We start from the raw sequence: 13,778 nt of genomic DNA on the forward strand, positions 1-13,778 counted from the left end.
CAGAATGTGCTGTTTTCATTATGGAATTTTGAGCGATGTGTTATTATCGGGTATTGACCTGAAGTAACCTTTGAATGAGAAATCTGTATTATGTAACGCATTTCCAGAATCGTCTGTAAGCATGCAAATCTGGAATGTTCTGTTGTTTTTCATAATTTCTAAGCGTCGTTTGTCATGACGTCATAAGGTTGTTTATCAGTAAATGTCCGATTGCGAAATCGTTATTATGTAAGAATCTTCTTGCGAACGTGCCATTCTTTTGACTTCTTTAAGCTTCTGCTTGTTGACATTTATTGCAACTTGACAGAACAATGTAACATTACGTAACCTTCTCGATGTTACTAGACCGAAACAACCTTCTATAAATACAATGGTTGAAAGTAAAGGGGTTTTAAAGGGGATTTTTGTAATTTTTATGAAAAGTTGTTGCTAAGCAACAGCAAATAACTTCCAAGACGTTGATCGAAAAGAAATTTTATGCATATTTTTGAAATCAGCATTGAAAACCCATGCAGAAAAGTCACAATACAGAAAAAAAAGGAAATTCCGGGGATTGGGAAGGTCTACTGTTTAAACGTTATTAGGAAGTACAAAGCGCCAATTGCTGAATCGAGATGGAGATTCATCCAAATCTAGTTTGCACGAAACAACATTTACATAAAGTTTGGTTTTCATGTTTTGAAGCGTGTGCTTTTCTGTGTCCATCATTTTCTGGTAATGAAATAACCTTTTATCATCATGCACAGCCTCACTTCTTGGTGGTTCCCCTATACTGAGGGATAGACGACGCTTTTCTACCACCATAAAGTAATGACTTCCATTGAATTCCATTCCAATCATTCGATAAAAGTTGTTGGTGGGACAAGCCCAGAAAACCCATCGGGCTGTTTGGGTCCATGTGTCCACTGATTTGGGCTTTACTTTCGCGCTGTTGCGTATCTGCTTTACCGACAATACCTGAAAGAAGTGCATTTTAATTTTTGAAGCTATTGGCTCGCACCATAAATGTAGGAGCTAGGCGTGCAGGAAGGAGAGGGGGTAGGTCGCATCCCCAAAACTTTTGATTTGTCAATAATTCGGGCAAAACTGCAACAACAAAAAAATGAACAGAAGTTTTTCGGATATTTTGTCGATTAATTAAAATTACATTTCTTTTCAGCTTCTTTGCTTTAAAAAAACTAATCAAAACTGCATTTTATATTTTAAAAATGCACTAATTGGCAAAAATTCAACAATGTGAATAAAATATATGCATTTCCCATATCTTTGAATGACGACACAACTCAAGTAGGCCTATGAACTTTAAGCAATATAAATAAGCCAAAATTGTTGCGAAAAAAATTTGGACTCAATGAGAACAGCTTGGAACACATATTGTATTTTGTTGCGGTCTAATTTTGTGTAACTTTCAAAACTCTTATATATAGTAGGCCTATGACTTTTAGGCATAAAAATTAACTAGTTCTTGTTGCAAGGAAAATTAGTCAAAACAGTGTGAGATTTTTCTACAACCTAGTTTGGTGTGCGGTAACCCTCAAAAGTCATATAGTACGAACTTTAGAAAAAAAATATTAGCAGAATTGTGAAGAAAATTTGGGCACAGTTAGTCAGAACAGTGTGGAACACATATTTGTTGCAACCTAGTTTTGTGTAGCCCTCAAAACTCTTATAGTACGGTATAATAGTTGGGCAAAAAAACTAGCCAGTTATTGCTGCGAAGAAAATTTGGGTATAATTAGTCAGAAGTTCAGAACACCGTGGGATACATTTTGCTTCAACCTAGTTTTGTGTATGGTAGGCCTAACTCTCGAAACTCATATAAGTTAGGCCTAGTATGAACTTTGGAAAAAAAAGATTAGCCGAAACTGTTACGAGGAAAGTTTGAGCACAGTTAGTCAGAATAGTGTGAAACACATATTTGTTGCAACCTGGTTTTGTGTAAATATAAAACTCTTCTTTTTCTTCTTCTTCGTGTGAACCTTCTTTGCCACTCCAGTGGTAGAGATGCTCTACCTTTTACCACACTTGGGCAGTGGCGACGACTCGGTCTAGATGTTTGTGAAGGTGTCAAGCAGCTACTAAATAGATTCGTCATACAGTTCACGCAGACCACACACACCATTTGGCGCACATGGCAGTTGCAGATGGAGTGGTCTGCGGTTTGTTCCTCCTTGCCACACTCACAGATCGAGGATGAAGCCATTCCCCATATGTGCTTGTTGGAAAGGAATAGTCCGACGCCAATACGCAGGTAGTTGAGTTGCACCTAGGCCTTCCTTGGCAAAAGCATTCCGGTTGGATGGGGGCCGGTGTTGGAGATGAAACAATGGAGTCTTGACGAGTTCTTTTTCAACTCCAAGCTCCATTGGTGGTCCGCCCAGGTGGCCGCACTGATGGATTGATTTTTAGCGGTTTTCTTCAAGAGTTGTGCGGCACGTACTAATGGGTGTCTCGATTTCAATCACCGGGGTTGCTTGCATACAGACTCGTAGAGACTTGAGTGGAGCAAGTAGTTGGGGTACGTAGCACGGCAGGAAAGATACAGCATGGCTTCTTCGCGACGAAGCTCAGCTGGTGAGATGCCTGCAAAGACAGGGAGATTGTCCGATGGTGTAGGTCACAGGCAGTTTCAATATTGATGGCAGTGAACCCTGGGACTCCAGACAGGTGAACAGTATTCTGCTATAGCGTGAACTGGTAGCGATGGTAGTGGTAGCAAAACGCATTGCGCAGGGTGTCAACTCAGGCCCCCCAGCCTGAGCCGATAAGACGCCTTAGCAAAGCTGTGCGTGTGGAGATCTTTTTGCGTAGTAAACTCCAAATGTTGACGGTATTAAGTGAGTTACCTGTCCTGGACTACCCCCAGATATTGAGAGTTGGGAAGAAAGACAAGCTTTTTGCATTGGTGTTGATCTTGAGCTCACGCTTTATTTCCCGGTTGTTTAAGTGGAAAGCTGTGGTCATTCTTTTGGTTTTGCCGAGCTTCAATCTTCATCTCTGGAGATATGCCGAAAGTGTTGACATGTCCTGGTTTAGAGTCCCTTCCGATGCTTTCCAATCGTTCGACAAGTGGAGAATAGCCAAGTCATTGGCATAAGTATACTTCGCGGATACCGTGTTTGACAGGTCGTGGGTGTAGATGTTAAACAGGAGAGCCCGGACGCGAAATTTTTTTTCCCACAAACTTTTTGTCTCATTTGCATATTTCTGTAAGTGCAACCATTACTGGTTACCGCGCGGTGCGCGTAACTGTTTTTTACCGAATTTCGCCCTCACAGCAGCCGATTTTCTCCCTCCAGGTCCAAATCTAAACATTGAATTTAAAAAAAAACGTAGCCTGGAGACACGCTTAGTCTAGTCAAGTTTAAAAAATTTGAGAAAAGAAATTGATTTTGGTCACTGGTCTAAAAGTAAGATTTTCCGAATTGATTAAGTATTACCGTACCTTACTTTTCTTGAAAAGCTTTTGTGCACCGCAAAATTAATGTATATAAAGAAAAAAAAATTGACTTTGATGGGCGTCGAACCAGTGTCCTCACGAACATAAGGCACAAGACGAAACCACTGAACTAAACACGCCAACCAAAAATGCTTGCATTTACACGGTATAAATACAAACTCTATGCGAAGTAACAAAAAGTTCGTGGGAAAAAATTGCAGCCCAGACAGATCCCAGACAAACGCCATTTTATAAAGGGGTCTTAACCAAGTTAGTTTATCACTTCCGGTAGTGAGGGTAAAGCTTCTGTTGGAAACGATCTCCACGATCATGCGGACCATGTGCCTGTCCGGGGGAAGGCGGAACAGTTTGCAGGTGAGGCCTTAGTGCCATACCGTGTTGTAGGTGGCTGTAAGGTTAAGAAACACAGCGCCAGCCTTCTTATTTACCTCAAAGCTGTCTTCGAATATGTCATAAGTCATCAGAATGACTTGGTCTACAGTACTGTAGATCTTCCATGACGGAAACCAGCTTGCTCCCGGGGCAAGAGTGGATCTGCAATTGGTTTGACTCGGGTGTAGATAAGACGTTCAAAGATTTTAAAAGGGATGCAGAGAAGATATATAGGCTAAGTCGATAACTCTTCCAGTCCTCTTGTGACTTATGAGACTTGGAAATCGACTACTTTGGCTCGTCTCCAAATGTTGGGGATTTTAAGTTGGCATAATCAGGAAGACAGGATTTTGCGCAGCCAAGGCTTCATGGCGGTGCCAGCCTGGAATATAAGTTCGGGGCAGATGTTATTGGGGTCAGGGGCCTTATGGGTCTTGGTTGAGTGGAAAGCAACGGTGAACTCATCTGATGTGAATTTTGGCTGCCGGAGATGCTTTCTCGTCTGGTATTGGAATTTTCCAGAGATCAGACGTTTCCCTCTTTACATTTTTAGAGAACTTACGTTCGCCTGATCTAGGATAAGTCCGTTTTTCACTAGTTGTGATGCGCAGTGTTGTACGTTGACGCCGTCAATTTGATGGCGTCAACTTTCTAATGACGCTGAGGCTAGTGCCGTCAGTTTATTTTTTAGTTGACGGAAGTGATAGAGCGGTCAACTATTTTGCCAATTTTAAGCGTCAAGCGCTATGCGTCACTTTTTGTTTTCATGGAAAATCTCGTTTCACATTGAGAGTTGGACGATGTAGGCCTATTCTGACCAGCGCGGCTCATTCGAATTACCCGCTTTCGCGTTGGTTGGAATGGATACCTGGAATACAAGCGGAATAAGTTCGCCAAATGGTGATCACTCATATCGTGAGCAGTTTCGAGAACGAGCAAAATCAATGAATGTCAGGTTGAAGATACTTGAAGATAGTCAGGTTGAAGATACTCGCGGAGGTTGAAGATACTTAATTTCAAGTGCTCTATGCCCTTGAAAATAGCGATGTTGGTGCAGTGGACCTCGTCAAAAGATTTATACAGCTTATGCTAAGCCATCACAGCACGCTTGGAACAGTGATAGGCCCCCCTCTCCGAGTAAACGTTTTCAAGACTTGTTTTTGAAATACAACACACCAATACCATTCAGCGCTGCTGTGGAACGCATGTTTTTACTTGGAAAGGACATTATGCGTCCCAAACGCAGCAGATTGTCAGACAAACGTTTTAAAATGCTTGTGTTTCTTTTCTACAAGTAAATAACTGAAGCCAAGCAACTAATTACAATACAGTCTCAAAACATAAAACCTACTGATGAGAGAGACAAGCTTAGAGGCAGTGATAAGCGAAGGTCAGTGTTGAGAACATGGGAACTTTTCCAGCACACGTCTGTCAAGAAAAGAGCTGTCTGTGTCCATGCTTTCAAAGGCCAGATCGGGGTTCGCACCCGTTCCCCCAGAGTCTGGACCAGAAGCTGCCTGGATCTTTCGGGTTGTAAAGAAGAGCGAGGTTGTTATTTGCAGCCCAATCAGTCAGGCATTATCCGTCGCTGCTGATGTAATTGTAATCCCAGTCGGTGTACTGGCAGTTGAAGTCGCCAGCGTAGATACTGGGTGAGGAGAATGTGGGTATATATAATGGGTTCAGGCGTGATGGTGGCTTATGAAGCTTATACATTGATGATGTTGTAATGTTCAATGCTCACACAAACTTATTCTATTTCCTGGTTAGCGGAGGAGTTTGCAAGCGTCCAGTTCAAGCTCTCATGGACAAACGTGGCAAGGCCATGCTTTAGGTAGACCCAGCTAGTGAGTAGTGTGAAATTACTATAGCTTGTCTGCAGAAGTGTAGTGGGTATCCTGGGGAGGATGACGATAGCTAGGTTCTTATGAGCGAGCTGCTCGATCACATTGATCTTGCTGAATGTAATGCCTTTGGGTTTTAATAATAACTGAGATGTGAAATCAATGCATTGTATCTCTTTTTATTCTGGATTGTTGCTTGACCAACTGTATAGCCTACGTGCAAAAAATGGTGACATGTTATGAGGTGGAGCATATATTACTGTAAATTTTTTTTTGGGCAGCATTTCTATTGCATCCCCAAAAGTAACCTTCTCCTACACTTATGGCTCGAACATTAAACTTTAGAAAACTATATATACAATATTGATTTGATTTAAATAAACAGTAGGCTACTAATCTATTCGTTTACTTTTTCTTCCGTTTTGAATTTTTTAAATTCATGTTTACCAACGGGTGCTTAGGCTGCTTTTTTACAACACTAATTTATGCTAAACGAAAACCTGATGTAACTTAATGCTGTAGTTTTAATGCATTTACGATTTAGACCAGAGCAGTGGCCGAATGGTTTCGCCTTCGGTAGGTACTGGTGCTGGTAGCCTACACCTGAGATCGATTTCAGTCAAATCGAAGACTTTATAAACGGTACAGAATGTGTTCTTGCTTGCATAGCGCAGTAAGAGTAAATAGGGTAATAGTGTGATTTTATTGTCAACCTGATATAAAATTAAAAATGATTCCTATTGCTAAATGACCTTAGCTGTTGTAGAGCGACAATAAATAAAGCTATGACATTATTATTGTAATTTGAATCAGATCAGTGGCCGAGTGTTGATTGCTTTTGGCTCTAATGCTGGTAGATTTGACATCGATTCCAGGTCGGGTCATAGCAAACACAACGGTACCTATTGTGTTCTTTCTTTCATGACGCTTTCTTGCATTAACCTGATACCTTCAGCTGGTAGACCTGAAATCGATTCCATGTCGGGCCAGAGCATAGAGCATACACTTTAAAAACTATACTGATTAGGTTCTTTCTGGCATAACGCAGTGAAGATGAGTCGGGTAATAAAGTGATGAGATTTTAAATCTGATACCAAATTAAAAATGAGCCATGTCGCTACATGACTCTAGCGGCCTAGCAGTTATTGGTAGACGACAATAAATAAAAACATGAGGTTTTTGTGGTTTCGGTAAAACTTTTGGTACTCAAGATTGGCGATGGAAGAACTGCTACAAATGCTCGTTTTTGCAGTTCACGTCCCTAATTTGAATGAACAAAACTTGCAAACGCCCGATATTTGGTTAGATACAGGCTGTAGAAAGAGAAATTGATGCGACCCAGACTTAAAGTTGTTGAGGAACAGTAGTACAGTCAGTGAGTGACAAGAAGTGCAAATGACTTTGCAAAGCTGTTGAATATAGACGGCATCAGTACATTTGCAAAATGAGGCCGAGAAGAGCTTAGCTGTAGATCAAAGTCAGTAGCCTAAAATTGTTAATTGAAACTCAAGAGTTAGTTTTTTTCTGCAGTTCTGCTAGATTGCACTATTCAAACTTTAAAAAATTGGTTTGATTTTTGTTGCATCCAGGCTTACGCCCGGTGGTTGAAAATTTAGATTAAGTGGGCCAGAAAATGAGGAAGCCAATCTTGGTGTCCACCTTTAGCATAGGCTACTGTACATTTAAGTCAAAGTGTCCTGCCAAAGAAAGCCGTACGCTCTAGCATATTGAGAAAAAAACTAAACAATTTTATCACACTGGTCCCTGATCTTGTGTGTGTAGTGAATCCACTCTTACAAGGTTAGAGGCCCACCGAATTAAAAAACTCAAGGTATAGAGGTTATACGGATTAATCGCATGTGCAGTTTGTAAACCAAAGTCTACTGGCTCAGCTTCACGCAATTTTGAGACTTCAATACAAAGCAAACAACAGAAGCTGGTTTGTGTTTTAGCTTTTTATCCATCTTATCAGCATTGCCCTAAAACCTTTGTTTGAGGTTTGCTTGTGAAGAAGTGGAACTCGTGAGTGTGCAGGAAGTTAGTAATGACTAAGAACCACTGGCTATGTAAAGTTGAAAAGTTCAAAGCAAAAATGTTACCTTTGCTGTGGTTGTGTCACGTATTTCGACGTCATTCATCCTTAACCAGGTCCTTTCGCCTTGTTGGGGTTGGCTAGTCATTGCAAGAGCTGGTTTGGTATATAGGTCAGAAACTTGTCTTTAAGCTATTTACATGACATCAAGTTTTCCTGCTGATATGAGATAACAATTTTTATGAAGTCATTTGGCCTATCGGTTTTAAAACTATCTTTTCTTAAGCCATATGGCATTGTTTATGATAGGACTCACAACAATATGACATCGTGTTCTTGCTGCTTGTCATCTTTTTTCCAATATTAGGCTTTCGATAAAAATAAAATTATTAAGCCTTTGGATTAGTCTACATAATATTATATCAATATTGGCGGAAATTCATCATTTCTGAGATCAAAGCTAAACAAAACAACTACGATCGAAGTACAGACATATTCAAGGATGAAAACAGAAAACAAGTAAGCTAATTTATCTATTGACTTGTCCTGCCTATCAGGCAAAAGAAAATATATCGCCAGCAAACAGTTTTCAAGAATATTATGCTGTACTTGGCCTAGACACCCACTTGTACAGACCTTCATCAAATATAATCAGGTCGTACCCTGTCTGATAAAGATCTGCACCAAATTAATTTATGTTGAAAGACTTATTTCTATTCTAATCCAACTAAATTGTTTGGATTAGAAATAGTTTTGACCGACAATACTAACCAGTATAGCCTTATCTATTTCTTATGAAAGCTGTCTTTGAGACATTTTCGCAATATATGAGTATGACTACTATAGGCCTATCACTTGTTTGATTACTAAGCTTAAGCCCTACTGAAAATAATTGCAAATTTATGCAATAAATTTTAGAGAAATTTTAAAAAGCGTGCCTGTTTTTGAGTAGGTTATTTATATTAGGTTAAACCTAATCATTGTTTTAAATGTGTTGTCGTAATTTGTTGTCAGTAGCCTATAGATGCCTTTTTTTTATTCGTAAGCAAACGTTTGCGCTACGAATGCACTAACAAAACTTTGGGCATCAAACACAAATATTTTTTCTGTCAAAAACATTTGAATCATTTTTTTTATTCTTTCAATCATTATTTTCGAGAAATTTTGACTGTTTGTAAAATAATGTGCGTAAGTCAAAAGCTGCGTGTTTAAAAACAGTCTCACAAAGCTTCCCGAACAAAATATAGCCTACATGAATGGCTTACAATTGACGAATATTTGTGATCTTAGAAAGAGCATAATAACTTATGTGGCCCCATGAATCCAACCAAAGACCGACAAGAATTATGAATAAATATTTCAGTTTTTTTAATCTACAGTCTTTTAAAGCCATTTTATTGGTACCTCATGTAACTGCAACAGAAATGTTGGCTTACTTTTATGATCAGAATCAAAAGCGAGGTGAGCTAAATCTGATAGAACCAATATTAAATCTAAATCATGCGCAAAAAACTACTAAAACAGAACAAAGACTGTCAAAACTTCGTGATGAGCATGATCCAAGAGAATCAAGCCTTTCTTTGTTTGTGCGTTACATAGTCTATCTCATATTCTTCTCAGGAAATTTGTTTCAACAAAACTTTGGTGCTTCGTGATATTTTTCCTGTCTGCTGGCCTGCGACCTTCAAACGAATTCCAGTAAGTGCATATTATGCTGGAGCTCGAGACTACAAAAAAGCCTATGACTGAAGGGTCACTTCAAACAAGTGCTTAATAGGCTTATATGATGAACTTTACAAGTGTTTTCAAAATCAAAAACATTTTTGAGTCATCAAGATTCTACATAATATCTGATCACTTTCTTTGCTTTCGTAACTGCATGTCCTAATGTAGCCTATACTCTGCGTTTTGTATTCACACTACAGGGAATCCATGAGTTGTTTTTCTTTAAGCACAGGCGTCGTTATATTGAATTATCTCTCGGTAGATTAATCCCCAGAGAAGTTTGCTAACCTCAAACACGAGATAAGCAAATTACTTAAGATGGGTCACAAACCGTCAACCAATTTTTGTTGATTATGTAAAAGTGCTTTACTGTATTACTGTAGTGTTGTAATAATGCATAGCCTATACGCTTGAAATGCAGCCAAGTGAGTCTAACCACAAGTGCATTTCAAGCATTTAATGCATTTAGTGTATTGAGAATAAAAGCGAGAATGCAAATAGTTGAGGTAAATGTGGCAATACTTTTTGATTTTTCAAGTTTGTTTTTTTTCATTTTTTTTTTTCAAGAAAAGCAGAAATTTTCGTTTGCTTTTTGATGTCCTATTGCAGTTAACGGAAAGAAGGATTACAAGAGTAGTGGCCTACCGTAATAAAACAAAGTAAAGCTTTGCTGGCATCAGACCAGCAGACTATTTTTAAACTAAGCCATGGAGAACATCAGTCGCTAAACTCTTCGGAGATCAGCGACAACAACGAAACTCTTCTTAAAACAAGTTCAGCTACTAATCTCAACTTGAAAAAACAAGGCTTATGCAATAGAAACAACAAGTCATACGCGGAAATGAAGGTTCCACCATCAGAGTATCTTCCCCCAGGAGTAAACGCATCTTGGGCAAAGCGGAAAATCTTAAATCGACTTCTAACCGATGTTGGTCGTACTAAATCTGCAATGGTAACGTGGGGCTACAACACAGGCCCAGTAGCATGCATCTGTGGTACCAAGTCCCAAACAGCGGACCATCTTATTGTGTTCCCCCAGCTCACCACCCAGTGTAACAAGTGAGATCTTTAATATAATCTACAACTCTGTCGCACAAGAATGTGTAGATCTGTGATGTATCAACCAAAATTGGAAGACTCGATAAAAGAAGAAGCGACAACAACATGGGAGCAGTATCTGGTGGTATACTCTATTAAAAACGTTGTTTTGCGAAGACTGCTCTCTAATTAAAGACTGTATATCGATCAAGAGCTAGCCAACACACAAGCTGGCCTAAAGAATTTGTACCATGGGTCGAGGAAAACTGAAGACGATATTGTGAACCTTCATAAAAGGATATATCGGTGTATGAAAGAAAAATTTTACATAATGCAAAAATACTCTTTTAAAATAATAAAAAGCTTAACAGAATATACTCTTGCTGTGCATAAAGCATGAGATCACAAAAATAATAGTAAAATACTCTATTGACAATACACCGAGCAACACGATTCAAGTAGTAATAATTATTGCTAATATTACTATTAGCCTATCATATTATTATGCACAAAAACGATACTTTACTAGAAAGGGAAACCAACGATCAACTTTTCACACCAGCAGACCTCCAGGTAGCCTTCAAACGCTTGAAAAGTGGTAAAGCAACTGGCCTAGATGGATTCACTACTGGACAGATCCTCCATTTTGGTACGAAAGCTAAATCCTGGCTCTTAAAACTCTTCAACAGTTGTCTGGCCAGTGCAACAATCCCAAAGATCTGGAGAAAAGCAAAAGTAGTAGCTCTTTTGAAACCCCAAAAAGATTCCTCTTCCCCAAAGAATTATAGACCAATATCACTTTTATGCATCCTCATGAAAGTATACAAACGCCTCATACTAAGTAGGATCTCAACGCAAGTAGACGACCAACTCACACATGACCAGGCAGGTTTTCGACCAGGGCGCTCTTGCTGCGGTCAAGTTTTAAACCTAACTCAATATATAGAGGATGGATTCGAACAGAAACTCGCCACTGGAATCGTCTTCGTAGACCTATCTGCCGCTTATGATACCATCAACCATAGGGCCTTGCTTCTTAAACTGGATCAAGTCATCAAGAACCCCACAATCAACCAAGCTATTCAATCACTTCTTCCAAATAGACGATTTTTTGTTGAGATGAATGGTCGCAAAAGTTGTTGGAGAACCCAACGTAATGGCCTGCCGCAAGGCTCTGTGCTTGCACCTATCTTATTTAACATATACACCAACGATCAACCAAAACCTCCCAACGTACGTCGTTTCATTTATGCCGACGACCTCTGCTTAGCTACCCAATCAAAAAACTTCTCGGTGATAGAAAAGACTTTAACAGGAGCACTCTCCGAGTATTCCACCTACTACAAGTACTGGAGCTTAAATGCAAACCCTTCCAAAACTCAAGTAACATGCTTTCACTTGAACAATCATAAGGCTAGCCAAAAACTTATCACCAATTGGGAAAACACTGCATTACAATACACCCCCTTCCCTGTATATCTTGGCATAACACTGGACAGGACCTTATCCTATAAGACACACCTACTGAAACTCAAGAAAAAATTATCTGCTTGCAATTACCTTTTGCAAATGCTGGGAAACTCAAACTGGGGAGCAAATGAGCACACACTGAAGCAAACAGCACTGGCTCTTTGTTATTCGACCGCTGAATACTGCGCTCCAGTATGGGCTAGGTCAAGCCACACTAAAGTAATTGACTCCGAATGAAACCAAGCATGCAGAATCATAACTGGCACACTCCGTCCAACACCAATCTCCAACCTCTATAACTTAGCAACTATAGCTCCACCTCATATCCGAAGAGAAGTTGCTACAAAAAAGGAAAGAGTAAAGCAAATATCCGACCAACGCCACCCTCTCTATGAACACAAACGTATTCCAACAAGACTCAAATCACGCAAGAGCTTCATCAAAGTCGGCCCATTGGAACACATAAGCGCGGCAGCTGCAAGATTAGAAATGTGGACCTCTGAGCCCGATAGGACACAACATCCTGCCATCCCAAGTCCTTCCGAAAGTCTTCAACAAACTCCCACCCTTGAGAGAAGAGAGTGGTGCTGCCTAAATAGAGTCCGCTGCGGAGTCGGGAGAAATAAAAGAAACCTTTTCCGATGGACGATGAAGCACATCCTCACCAACTGCCTCCTTAGCCCTTCATGTGATGACAACGACCTCAAAAACATCACCAACAATGCTCTTACCTGGCTCCGACACTGGCGTGACAAGCTATGAATGAATATTATTATATTACTACACTTTGGGTATAGAGAGGTAACTTTTTTAAATCATAAGCAGAGGTAACCCAGCAACAACACTACATTTAACATAATAAAAACAAAAAACAAAAACAATAAGCTAACGTTTTCAGCTAATCATACAGCCCCTTTCAAGCCTGTAAAAAAAATATTTTCTTAAAAGAAATACTAAAGAATAATGCACTATCGCAACAGAATATGGACAAATCTAAACATTTGAGAAACTTGCTTAACTAGCTCACACAAACTGATAACTACAAATTACGCAGCACAACGGGTCAAGTATTTGAGAGGTAAAATTAATTAATTGTTCAGAAAAGGACTCAAGTAGATTACGCAAGATGGACAGAAGCACAGCACGAGATAGTGGCACAAACAAAGTAAAAATACGAGAAGCACAAGACGTGACAAATCAATCAAAAACTGTTAAAAGATAAGAAGCTCCGCAAGCAAATAATTGCCTGTTGAGCCCTAGATTGAAAGATTTCATTAATTATACACTGCCTCATGAATCTTGGTATCGAACTCGGACAAACACTTACTAACAATATCGAAGGACTTCAATGAGGGTTTATTGTTAGAACAAGATTGACAGTTTCTAATATTATCTTTAATTGCACTGTTTTGATTCAAATTAGCTACATTCAAATGCTCTCCCACTCTTGTCACCAAATGTCGCGTGGTCACTGGTCATACCAATGTGTGTCGAACTCGCATCATGCGAGCAAGTGAACTTATAAACGACGTTTGAGCATAAACGGAGAAAAGTTTTAGACTTCAACTGAAAAGAGAAACCAGCTTTAAATGTTTTATAGACGGGAAAAATCTTAACGTTAAACTTCAAGGCAATAAATCTGGACAAACTTGTGGCAAAACGTTTGGATTCCTTACCAATAAAAGGGATTGTTAGAAAGTTTTTGAAATCAGGCTCCTCAACTGGAGACCTAGTATAGGCTACGTAGTACCAAACGTTTTGCTACAAGTTTGTCCAGAGGGATTGCCTTGAAGTTAAACGTTTTAAATCTCACGTCAAGTTACTCACGTCACGTCAA

The 13,778-nt window shown here is 39.5% G+C and overlaps 1 protein-coding gene across 1 annotated transcript; it reads right to left on the minus strand.

Annotated features, from left to right (window-relative positions):
- Window positions 1-465: 465 nt before the first annotated feature.
- Window positions 466-7,878, minus strand: LOC145771642 (uncharacterized). Its single transcript, XM_082583368.1, has 2 exons — window positions 7,776-7,878; window positions 466-957 (listed from the first exon to the last, which is right to left on the minus strand). Exons 1-2 carry the CDS (start codon window positions 7,854-7,856, stop codon window positions 571-573), a joined length of 468 nt encoding a protein of 155 aa, XP_082439494.1. The 5' UTR covers window positions 7,857-7,878; the 3' UTR covers window positions 466-570.
- Between the last annotated feature and the right edge of the window lie 5,900 nt (window positions 7,879-13,778).

The sequence above is a fragment of the Aplidium turbinatum genome, chromosome 6 (genome assembly GCF_918807975.1).
Source record: "Aplidium turbinatum chromosome 6, kaAplTurb1.1, whole genome shotgun sequence".
In the NCBI taxonomy this organism is placed as follows: Eukaryota; Metazoa; Chordata; class Ascidiacea; order Aplousobranchia; family Polyclinidae; genus Aplidium; species Aplidium turbinatum.

What these genes read in the sequence shown, in the direction of transcription:
- LOC145771642 (XM_082583368.1), bottom strand. Translation starts at nt 7,856, where the DNA reads ATGACTAGCCAACCCCAACAAGGCGAAAGGACCTGGTTAAGGATGAAT. An exon ending in GTGACACAACCACAGCAAAG is followed by an intron (nt 958 to 7,775) that starts GTAACATTTTTG and finishes CACTTCTTTCAG; the next exon opens with GTATTGTCGGTAAAGCAGAT.